The sequence below is a fragment of the Macrotis lagotis genome, chromosome 3, assembly GCF_037893015.1.
Source record: "Macrotis lagotis isolate mMagLag1 chromosome 3, bilby.v1.9.chrom.fasta, whole genome shotgun sequence".
In the NCBI taxonomy this organism is placed as follows: domain Eukaryota; kingdom Metazoa; phylum Chordata; class Mammalia; order Peramelemorphia; family Peramelidae; genus Macrotis; species Macrotis lagotis.
The window spans coordinates 239,164,320-239,177,202 of record NC_133660.1 but is presented as its reverse complement, the minus strand read 5'-3'; the positions used below and the strand labels follow the sequence as shown (position 1 = coordinate 239,177,202).

At 34.7% G+C, this 12,883-nt stretch overlaps 1 protein-coding gene across 3 annotated transcripts in view; it reads left to right on the top strand.

The window, feature by feature from the left end:
* Positions 1-12,883, top strand: part of SBF2 (SET binding factor 2) — a 483,290-nt gene that overhangs the window by 166,221 nt on the left and 304,186 nt on the right. For all 3 annotated transcript variants that reach the window (XM_074230291.1, XM_074230290.1, XM_074230292.1), the window contains exon 3: positions 10,658-10,795. In XM_074230291.1, the coding sequence (XP_074086392.1) occupies positions 10,658-10,795 (138 nt within the window). The remainder of the gene's footprint in view (positions 1-10,657; positions 10,796-12,883) is intronic.

Genomic DNA, 12,883 nt, shown 5'->3' with positions numbered 1-12,883 from the left:
AAATTTAAAAATTAAAATAAATAAAATAAAAATAGCTTTAAAGATCCAAGATCTCCTGCTGCATCGAGAGACATATCCAGTTGTCTTAATCCATATTTGGCCATTGGACCAAAAAGACTTTGGAGGAGAAAGTGAAACTTTGCATTTAAATTCATTTAAATCCTATTCACATGCTTGTCATAACATCATCTCGCAGAAGTCATAGTCTTTTTTTTTTTGCAAGGCAAATGGGGTTAAGTGGCTTGCCCAAGGCCACATGGCTAGGTAATTATTAAGTATCTGAGACTGGATTTGAACCCAGGTACTCCTGACTCCAGGGCCGGTGCTTTATCCACTGTGCCACCTAGCCGCCCCAGTCATAGTCTTCTTTGAGAACAAAGGACAAAAAAACAGGAATCCCATTTTTCTCTGGGTTAGCTCTGGTTATTAGTAAGTTTTTCCCCACAATAAATTTTTATTTGCTTCTTTGCAACTTCTACCAGTTAGCTCTGTTACCTTGCTCTGCCTGTGAACTAAAGTAGAACAAATTTAATCCACCTTCTAGGTGACATCACTTCAAGGTATTGAAAACAACTGTGTCTCAAGTGTTCTGCATCAGTCGTCTTTTCTCCAACATCCCAGCTCCTCCGCTGGTCCTAAAATGGTAAAACTTGGGGTTCTTAAGCATCCTGATTTCTGTCCTTTGGACTGGAGAGACAAAGAATAGGGAATGTGAATTTATATGGAAACTGCTATGTGCTAAACACTAATAAATTTTATTTCATTTGATCTCTTTTGCTTTTCAGTTTATTTTTGTCCTTCCTAAAATTTATCACTGAAACAGATTGAACATAGGCCTGACCAGTACACTGTACAAGGAGACAGTCACCCCTCTTATCTGGAAAATGTGTCCCTCAAGGCAGCCTCAGATGATGTTAGCTTTCTTGGCTACACTCTCACGCTATTACTTTAAACTGAACTTTCAGTCTATTTAAATCCCTGGCTCTTTTTCAGATGAACAACTGAAGAGCGGTACCTCCTTTAACTCAGAAAAGCACTCTTACTAGATCATGATCCAAAGCTAACATTAAAATTATTTATGATTACTCTTTGTGTCACAATCATTAATGGATTTATTTCTGATTCCATCCAGCCATACTGTCAAGTTATCCACATTTCTCCATCCTTTTCACAAAAGTAACATGAGAATTTTTATCCTGTTTCACTAAAATTGAGGTAAATCATATCTGTAGCATTCTTTTAACTACTTGTTTTAGTAACCTGTTGCAACCTACCTCCTTCTACAAAAACTTCTGATGTCACTTGTGATTAATGAAGCTGTGTGAAATCCTTGGGCTTAATTGTTTCCTTTTGTAGATATTCACTAATCATTTCTTTAATAATATATTATAAAAATTAGATTTTTACTGACATCTTGCACTATTTAATACATTAAATTTAAAATGAATTTGTAGCCTCAACATAAAGGTCATACTATAAAACATTAGAAGAGAACACAATCAGGTACCTTTCAAAGATATGATCAAGGGAAAAAGTCACAACTAAGCAAGAGATAGAGATGATGACAAAAAATAAAAACATCTAATTTAGATGAAATGAAAAAAACTTGCATAAACAAAATCAATGTAGCTCAGATAAGAAGAACTTTGGATAAAAATATCTTCATATCATCGATCTCTGATAAGGGTTTAATAACCCAAGTTTTATCGAGATTTAACATGATTATTTAAGATGAGAGAACCAGTGGCACCTCAAAAATAAATGATTCTCAAAAGAATTCCAAACTGTTAAAAACCCTAAGTGAAAGATTGTCCCAAATGAGTAGTATAAAAAGAAATACAAATCAACCCCCCCCAATTTGAGAAGATTGAGGAAAATGAAAATAGTATTTGTCTTGAAGATGGGATTTAAATAAAAACCCTCATTTAATTTCATTGTAAAAATGGGGATCTTTGGGTGCAAAACATTACAAATACTGTCAGACTTACTTGAAATACTTATTGTTTTCTCCTCCCCTTTTATTCTTTGTTGTAAGGAATGGTTTCCAGAGGGCCAGGAGTTGGGGAAGAAAGGGGATATATAGATAGATATAGATAGATATAGATATAGACATAGACATAGACATAGACATAAACATATATATACACACACACACACACACACACACACACACACACACCCCTTCCCACAAATATATATGGGCATTCACAAATGAAGGTCACATAAAATTAAAATATATCAGCACTATACATATATATATATATATATATATATATATGTATGTATGCATGTATTTTTTTCTTAATTTTTCAAGGCAATGGGGTTAAGTGACTGGCCCAGGGTCACATAGGTAGTAAGTATCAAACGTCTGAGATTGGATTTGAACTCAGATCCTCCTGACTCCAGGGCTGGTGCTCTATCAACTGTGCCGACTAACTGCACCGCCCCCCCCCCATTTTTTTTTAAATCACGCATTCTAGAATTTGACCAGGATTTGAAGTCAAATTCATTGCCTTTAGGTTACAGACTTAGGATCATGGAACTGAAGATATATGGCTGGAAGGGATTTCTGAAAGGCCATTGAGAATAGACTTTTCTTTTTTGTAGATAAAGAAAGAAACCCAGGGAGGTTAACTTGGCAAAAGACTTTATCAACTAAAGACCACACTGCTAATTATGACCTTCTTTGTTCTTAGGTAGTCTAGGCCTTAGTAGACCTTAGATAGCAGATAAAATACTGGTACCTTATCATAGATTTTCTAACTTGGGTAGCTTGAGCCTTGCTTTCATAGCCTTCAGTCAACTAACATGTATTTGCTAAGTGCTTACTATGTGATTAGCATGGGGGATATAAAGGCAAAAATGAAACAGTACTTACTGCTTCCATATCCCTTTCCACCCAATTTACTTGCAGAAATTTTATTTTTCCTTGCACAATGATGTACAAGACATTACATTTCCTCAACTATTAAGAACTACAACTAGCTATCTAATAAATCATATACCTTTCATTGTCATTAAGAACAGCAATAGGTCTTAATGTAGTTCTTGAGAGCTATGTTTCTCAACTTTTAAGATGACTGATACATTTCAGTTTTCTGCTATTATATGAGAGCATTGAGACAGCATACAAAAATTTATATAAATTAACTCAATGCACAAATTATGTAAAGGCATTTTTTAGTTCAAAATTTAGTAATATAACCCTATAACATTGAAAAAACAGCAGGTTGAGGAAAAATAAATAAAAAACAAAAGCAATGGTCCCTATGACTTGAATTTAAAAATGTCCTGGTAATAAATGCCACATTCAACCAAGAGTTGTTATTGGTTTTAGTGGAGATATTCTGGAAGAGTTGGTTCCTTTCGATTCTGAAAAATCTGAACTTTTTTTATTCTCTTTTCAGGCCTGATGATGGCATAATAAATTATATAGCTGACAAGGGTCAACCAGGCAGAGAACCATGCTTTGTTACCATGTCTGTTCTTTAGACAAATTTTTCCTTAGCATTATTTAATCTCTTGATGTAACATGTATCATGATTTAGATCAAAGATATCTACACCAAGGAAACATTTATGAATATGAGACCAAGTCATTATTGTTTTAAAAAATCTAATAAGTGTTGATATTTGCTTAACATTAAATACAAACTTCACCAAAGACAAGGGCTTTGTTTTTGTTTTTTCCCAAAGACAACGTATTCCAATTTCATGACGCTTAATATGAGATAGCTTAATAAGAGATCTGTAGTAGCTTTGGCAAATTTGTTATGTTGAATAATCATAGAAACGCTATACATCTTCTGGCAATCCATTTAGGATCATTTGTAGCAAACATTTTCCTAGAAAAAGCATAATACTTGTGTGAAAGCAAAATTATTTTGTAACATTTGCAACAGTATTTTTTTATAATGAAGCACTCCATCAAAATATTGCTGTTCTTAATAACAATGAAGAGTGTAAGATTTGTGATAGTTAGTTTTGATGTCTAGTTTTCACCATTTTAAGTCCTGCACCTGTGATAGCATATTTCTTCCTGTTTGCCATTAAAGGCATTAGGGGGAAAATCCTCTTTTTATCCTGTTTGCACAATCCTTATTATTTTGTTCACAGTCTTTCAATGACCTATCTCTTTACCAGCTGTCTAAACATTCTTACATATCTCTAGTAGAATCTTATGTACAAATTCAAGAATTATAATGCCCATTTCTTCTTTAAATATCACAATGGGGGGTAACTTATTGTTGAAATAACTAGGTTGTCTAATATTGTGGTATAAAGACTTAGTCCTATGATGAGTGATTTGTTGGGGGTTTTTGTTTCTTTTTTGCTTGTAATGATCATTTAGATCTTCTGTATCTGAAGAAATGATTTTGTGACTCAATAACCCTGGCATAAGAGTGCTCTCAGAGAGAGACAGTGATATAATAATTAAAGGCAAGATAAGGGCATTGTCACAAATCAAATCTGTTACTGTGTAAAATGTAGAGGAAGGACCTCATGGAGAGGTAGGCCAGGGTGCTCTGAGATACAATGAGAGAATTTACTGAAACTTGAACTCAAAGGTATATGAGGAAGCTGTAATATTCAAGTATCTTATCCTATCATTCACTTGTTTTGGATGAGTTAGCAAGTTTGAAGAGGATATAGAGGTTAAAGCAATTAATTTATATCCTTCTAAAATTATTTTTGAAACAAAGCTCTACTGCGTAATAGAAAAACATTTCTTTCTTCTACTGAACAAATGGGTTTGGTATCTTAAAATGTTACTTGTATAGGCAGGACTAATTTTGCCTCCATACCTTGCAAAATTTCACAGCAAACCACAAATGTCTATACAGTAAGGCTCTTACAGAAGACTTAATAGCAAAAATATAGAACCAGCTTTCCAGCTTACATCACTTCTACTCTATTATATAATATGGCAAGTTTGAATTTTTTATAGGAAAAATTATAATTTATGGCATCATAGTTTTCTCTGAAATTTCTCTTGACTCATTCTTGACCTATTTCTTTTGTGTTGTAGAGAAGACAATATATATCCAGTAAGGTGAAGAGTTATGATCTGTGATGGGTAATATTCTGCTTTTGGAGGCAAGGAAGTCATTTTGACCTTTAAAAGATGAAATTTTGGCACAGCCTTTTTTAAATTTGCAAATTATTTCATTTTTATTTTAAAATTAGTGAAATTCATAGGGTAATTTAAAAGTTTTTGTGCTATGGAGGTGAGGAAATGGGTAAAACTCAGGAAACTAGATATGATATGCAAAGACAATTTTAGAATGATAGACAGCTTTGCCATTAACTTGTAAGGTTATTTGTTTTATTTTTCTTTCTCTTGAATTTATAGCATATAAAGCATCATATTTCATGCTTTTTCAGTTTTATTTATAAGGCAGTACTGATGCATATAAATAATAGTGCTGAAATACTAGCTCCATCTTCTTATGTGGAATTATTTTGTTTTACATTAAGTATACCTTCAGTAGAATAAAATCATTATAGCTGTACAAATGCATTCAGCTTTCCTGTTTTTAAAAACTCAAAAATACTTATCTTATATGAACTTCATTGAAAATTTGAGAATTTATTGGAAAAAAAAACTAAGGAGTTGGTAACACACCACTATGGTCAGGGTATATCTTTGATACTCAGTAGTTCATTGGTCAATTTAGCCAAGGGACCTGTAGTCTCAGAAACAGCTTATTAGACAAGCTCAAATAAAACTGACTGCTATCAAGTAATTAATTACTTTACAGTGAAGGAGATTAGTGAGTCATGTCTTCTGTGTAGACAGATTTTTGCCTTATATCAAGATTCTTGGAAAATGGAATGAATAATGAAAAGTTTAATGAACACAGGAAAAAGCTGGTATAAGACAATGTTAAAATCTTTCCAATGACTCCTCCCTCATGAACCACAATCTAGGTTGCTAAAATTTCTCATCCTGACCCAGGCATATGCTGTGCTATAAAATGAAAACTCTTTAGAACGGAAAAATAAATGTAAAATGCATAATGTTTATATCCACAGAAACATACACATACACACACACACACACACACACACACACACAAGACTGTAGTCTTCAATCAGGCCTAATCTACACTAGATTGGTGGAGATGGAAAGGGAGGAAGGAACATGGTCTTTGTCTCCATTCTTCTTTTCTTCTTCCCTCTCCTCTCTTTCCTTTGTCTTCCCTTCCAAGTTCCCTCCATGTTGCATGGTCTTTGAGATTTCGTCCCCATAGGGAGCTCCTGAGCAGTTGCATGGTGCAGTAGATAAAGCACAGGCCTCAGACTCTTCCTAGCTCTGTGACCCTGCTTGCCTCAATTACTCAACTGTCACATGAACCAGAAAAGGAAACAGCAAGCTCTCCAGTACAGCCAAGAAGACCCCCAAAGGGGTCCTGACAAGTCAGAGACTAGACTGAAAAGGGGGGGGGGCTCTTGGGAAGGAGTGCCTTCTCTCCTACTGCAGACCAGCCTTGGAGAGATGTTTGGCAACCAAGCAGGGTCATGTTGCCCTGGGATGGGGGAGGGAGGACTTGGACCCAAATCTTTCTCCCTTTGAAACTGTGTCTCTGGGCAGTGAGGTGGCCCAGCATTTTGAGGCTGTTCTGGAGTCAAGAACACTCTTCATCGATAAAACTCCCCCACTTTGTGAAGCTTAAAGGAAGTCAGATTTGTCTGAGGATTGCGTAACTACTAGCTCTTGTTATCATTTATATTTTGGGGTGAAAGAGCTTTGGATTTGAAGTCAGAAGATCTGGATTCAAGATCTGGACTCTTCTCTTTAGGCAAGTTAGCCTCATCTATAAAATGAAAAGAATGCTTGATGATATCTAAAATTCCTTGTTGCTCTAACATATTTTGATCTCAATTTTTATAAAAGCCAAAATAACCTTGTGACTCAACATCACAGCCCTCTGGGCCCGTGTACTTTTTGGTGTACTAATACTGACTCACCTCTCATCATGCCATGGCTTTGACCCCTCTTGGACTGAAAAACTCACTACCTACGAGGCAGTCTTTCCAATAGCTCTAATTTTTAACAAGTTTTTCCATAAAACAAAGCTAAATTTGACCCTATTATCTTTTAAACTTCATTCTCATTTCTTCCTTCTGGGACAAACAGAAAAGTGAAAAAAGATCCAGATTTAGAATCAAAGAATCTGCTGTAATCCTGGCCCTGGGGCTTCTATGTCTGTGATCTTGGAAAGATCACTTTGCTTCTCAAAGACAAAGATTAAACTATTTGTAAAATAAGGGCACAGGTTGAGATGACCTCTGAGGTTCATTTGATCTCTAAATTTAGAATCCTATAGGCTGAACTTACACATGAGAACATTTTAAGTACTTAAAGATATGTATTCTTGCCTCCCTCCCTCTGAATTCTTCTTTTCTCCAAGCTAAACATTCCATTTAAAAAAAAAACTGATCAGGGGCGGCTAGGTGGCATAGTGGATAAAGCACCAGGCTTGGGGTCAGGAGTACCTGGGTTCAAATCTGGTCTCAGACACTTAATAATTACCTAGCTGTGTGGCCTTGGGCAAGCCACTTAACCCCATTTGCAAAAAACCTAAAAAAAAAATAAAAAATAAAAAATAAATTAAAAAAACTGATCACCATTGATCAGGCCCCTTTACTAACCTAGTTACTCTATCTTTGAATGTTTTCTAGTCAGTCAAAATTCATCTTAAAATGTAGTACTCATCCCTGAACCCAAAATTCTGCCTGTCATTTGAGTTGAGCAAAGTGCAGCAATGGATTGTTCTATCATGGTAGCTCTTCACTGTTTGGGGACAGCACTCACATCTCCCCTTAATCCTGTTCTCTGTCATGAATATTCCCTGTCTGCTACTGTTTTGGTTGACTTCCTTTTGATGGCCTCATATATATAGTATAATTCTTTTTAAACTGTAGTGTCCAGTTTCTAATACTTTCCAGATTCTGACTGATTAGAACAGAGTAGGAAATGATTATTATTTCCTATGTTCTAGGTACTTGGAAAATTCTTCTGCAGCCTAAAATTGTTTTAATTTTTCTGGAAATTATATCATTGACTCATGTAAGTCTGTAATCACCTAAATTGCCCCCCCCCCTTTTCATTTGAACTATTGCCAAGCCTTTTCCCTCAATTTGTACTTCCTTAATTGATTTTTAGGGGTTTTTTTTGCAAGGCAAATGGGGTTAAGTGGCTTGCCCAAGGCCACACAGCTAAGTAATGGGATTTGAACTCAGGTACTCCTGACTCCAGGGGTGCTCTATCCACTGCACCACCTAGCCACCCCTTCCTTAATTGATTTTTGAACCTTCTTGCAGGATTTTATATTGATTGTTATATTGTTATATTGATTTTCAAACAACATGCTATTTGGGAACTTTATTCATCTTTTTGAATTGTTTTTGTCTTATTGCCAACTCTTAGTAGAAGCTTTATAAACATTGCCTTGTCTTTAATAATGCTGTCCTTGATATGCAATGGTCTCTTCCTTTACAAGGATGGAATTGAGCTCTGCTATATGCAGATTTTCCTAGGATTTTCTTTTTTTCTATTTTAGGGAGAGTAAGAGAATGTGGGAGGATTTCTAAGCCATCAGGTAGCAAAAAGTCCAGAAGCAGCTTAAGAATTCATCCTGGGGCGGCTAGGTGGCGCAGTGGATAGAGCTCTGGCCCTGGAGTCAGGAGTACCTGAGTTCAAATGTGACCTTAGATACTTAATAATTGCCTAGCTGTGTGGCCTTGGGCAAGCCACGTAACTCCATTTGCCTTACCAAAAAAAAAAAAAAAAAAGCCTAAGAAGCCTAAAAGAATTCATCCTGCCTTGGGGGAGTCTCTGTCATAAGGATTTTCATTATCTGAGAGCTTGTAAATGTTTTCTCAAAAGTAGAAAATTTTGTTTGTTTGTTGATGGGTTTTTTTTTTTTTTGCATTTAGACAGATCTTCTTAATTTGAAAAGTGTAGATCTTTGTTTTAAGTTGGAGATAGTTATAAATATTGATCCCTACTTTAAAATTAAGAAAAATTAGGGAAATTGATTGGAACTGTATTATTACTTTATTGAGCTACCTGTTTTTCTATGTAGGTTAATGGGAGATAGAAATGAAAAGTTGCTAATAGGAAAGATTTTGTGATCAGGAATGCCAATAAAGAGAAGTAGACAGGGCATAAAGATATTGCTGAGTTGTGAGAAAAATGTTTGCTAAACTTCATTGCACTTTAGAAATGTGAGCTGTTCCTTTTTGCAGAGGCAAAAAATTGGAAATTGGAGGAATGCCCATCAATTGGGGAATGACTGAAAGGGTATATGAACATTATGGAGTATTACTGCTTTATAAGAAGCCACGAATAGTCAAATTCTAGAGAAGTATGGAATGAATTGCAGGAACTGATGCTGAGTGAAGGGAGCAGAACCAAGAGAACATTGTAGACATTAACAACAACATTGGGAATTAATTTACCTAGATGGATGCAGCTCCTCTCAGCAGTTCAGAGAGCTAGGACAACCCTGGAAGACCTGTTACAGACAATGCATTCCACATCCAGATGAAGACAAAACAAAAGAAAGAAAAATCTACGAAATCTGAATGAACACTACTTTCACTTTTTAAAAATTTCTCTTATGTTTTTCTTTCCTATTTCATAGTTTTCATTCTTTTCCCTTAGTCCTAATTCCTCATACAGAAAACAGCTAATCTTTAAAAAATTTAAATACAAATGTATATGTACCAATGTGCACCAGACTGTTTGCATTGAGGAGGGGGAAGGGAGGGTGGAAGGAAATTATGTAATCTATAAATATGCATATGCATGTGAATGTGGAAAAACTTTCATAACATGTAATTGGAAACATAAAACAAAATAGCAATTGGGCAAAAAAGAAATGTGTGAGCTGTTATTAGTGGGAATAAAAAGTTACTTATTAGAGTACAATCATGCTAATGAGATCAGAGAATCAGATAGTACTTCAAAATAAATTTCAATTCTATTTTCTTATACACATATTTTGAGGAACATTCCTAAATTATTATTTTTATTTATGCTGAGCTGAAAATTAAGTTTTTGAGCCTCTGAGTGAATTTTAGACAATCTTCTTTCTAAACTTGATGCTGTCTCCTAATTTTATTGCAATTAGATAACTTTTATCCCCAAACCAACCTATTCTATCCTTTTTTTCTCATTCTCAAAAACCCAAAACTTTCTCTTTATTTTTTGCCTTCCTTCAGAATGGTGTCTGTGGAAAATTCAGGTTTTTCTCATAATGTACATGTTAATGAAAATGCCAGTTGATAGATGAGTTTCTAAGTGAAATTTGACTTAATTCATGATGTAAGCTATTGATCTAGGTCAAGTAAAGCCATATCATTAATAACTGAATTAAAGAAAATTTCACAGAAACTTAAGGAGGAGTGAACATAACATGTGTATACCCGTATGATAAAATGTATATCTTTCTGTATATTTACTTATGCATCTCTCTATATATATATCTATATAGAGGGATGGCAAAATGTATCTAAGCTGTTAGTTTAAAATGTCACTAAAACTTTTGGAATATCCTGTATATTTCTTTAGTAATTATGTAGTTTAAATTTTTCATTATTCCCTCAAAATTAAATTATAAACTGCTTTTTTTATGTTTTTCAATTAGTTTTGCCAACCTGGAGGATGGCAACTGTCCAGAGAAAGGAAGCAGCCAACATTCTTCGTGGTTGTCCTGACAGATATTGACTCAGATCGGCATTATTGTTCATGTCTAACTTTCTATGAGGCGGACATTAACCTCCAGGTAAAGTACCTTAGTAGTACGAATTCTCTTCAATTGTGTTGAATTAAAAACAGATATTTATTAAATGCCTACTGCATAAAAGACATGAACAAAAAGATGAAAAATCTTCATACATAATCCCATGGACTCTGTTGATGGGATTTTCCTGGCAAAGATCCTGGAGTGGTTGCCATTTCCTTCTCTGGTGTGTCCCATTTTACAGAGAAGGATCTCAGGCAATAGGGGTTAAGTGAGTTGCCCTTATTACTAATAAGTGTCTGAGTCTGGATTTGAATTTATATCTTCCTGACTCCAGGCCTATTTCTCTCTCCACTTCATTTTCATCCTGAATGAATAGGAGAAATTAAATAATGTTATAACAGAGTCAAAGGAGTGTCGACACTTAGAATTTGTTTAAAAGCATCTTGGGTTTTATTTGGGAAGCCACTGACAATTTCGTGGCACTGCAGAATGGTACATGAAAAAGAAATAATGTATCTTTACTAGGGAAAAAAGACACTTAAGTCTAGGGGTTTGGTGACATTTTCTTGAGATTTTCCCTAGATATATTTAATGAAATAGTTTTTAAAAAATTTTTAATAGGCTAATATTCAAAAGTATTATGTTGGTGTTTGAGAGAAATAAAGACATATATTACTTTTCAGTATTAATGGTTCTTTTTAAAATTTTATTTAATTTTTAAATTTTTTTGATTACAATTTTTCTCCTAATCTAGTCTCCCTCCCCCCAACCCCCACAGTCTTTTTGAAAATCTTAATGATAATTGGTGATTTTAGTATATAGAGTTTTTTAGCTTAGCACCTTCTTCTTGGGGAAGTTTCATGGAACACAAAGTATCCTGGTGCTTAGAGCACAGAAGAGGCATTATTTTCATTTAGATCCCTTTCTTCTCTGACTTGTTAGAATATATAGGACTTTATTTGTTTGGCATTGGATAGGTACAGTTATTATTTATATAACATGTGAAATATTTTTCTATTCTTTCTTTTTATGAATTATGATTTAGGAAAATCCAAGATATAGGCAGCTAGGAGAAATATATGAGACTAGAAACTATTGTCCTACAAATGAGCAACTTAAGTACATCAACAAATAAACCTCAAAAGCAGAATTTCAAATCATTCATAAGTATATGAAAGAATGCTTTAATTCTCTAATAATAAGAGAAATGCAAATCTTAACATCCAGTAAATTGGCAAAAATGACAAAAGATGGCAGTAGTAAATATTGGAGAAGTTGTGGAAAAATGGCTAGAGCTATGAATTGGTCCTACCATTCTGAAAGTCAGTGTTGAATTATATAAAGAGAGTATCTAAAGCAACCCTACCTTTTGACCTAGAGATTCAACTTGTGGGACTGTACCCCCAATGAGGTTAGTGACAAAAAGAAAAACCTAGCATGCAGCTTATCATATTTATTAAAGCTTTTCTGTGGTGACAGAAGATTGGAAACAAAGTAGACACCCAGCAAGCAGAGAAGGCATAAACATGTACATGAATGGAATGGAATGGTAATCTACTGTGAAAAGTGATTAATAAAGAAAAATTTGGGAAAACATATATAAACTGATACAGAAAGCAGAACCAGGGAAATCCATTAATATAAAATGACAGTAACAATATAAAGAGAAAGAAGTACAATAACAATGCAATTGAAACTAAATGATAGGAAATTGTGATGACCAAGTTGGACCTGAAGAAGAGATGTGAGAAGGAGTTCTGACCAAGTAAAATTGCAAATGTTGAGGTAGAATGGTATACCACCTGAAAAGAGGCCTGTAGATGAGACAAAGAATGTTGTCTAGTAGGGAATAGCAAGTGAGGCAGTTTAGAAGAAGGCAAGAAAAGGTCAGACCAGGAGACCAGCAGGTGGAATGACATCATGCTCTGTTCCTTGTAGTCTAGAGGAGGCCAGATCAGGAGACAGAGCTCTTTTGAGATGAAGTCATTGCTATTGAGAAGAGTCTTTCAGATAATCTCTCTGTAGAGAGAGAGATGACATTTGCTTTGAGAATTTACATCTTTACCATATTCTTAGACTCCAAAGCATAAAACAATAAGCAGGTACTGAGGGGACCTCAATGTCAAA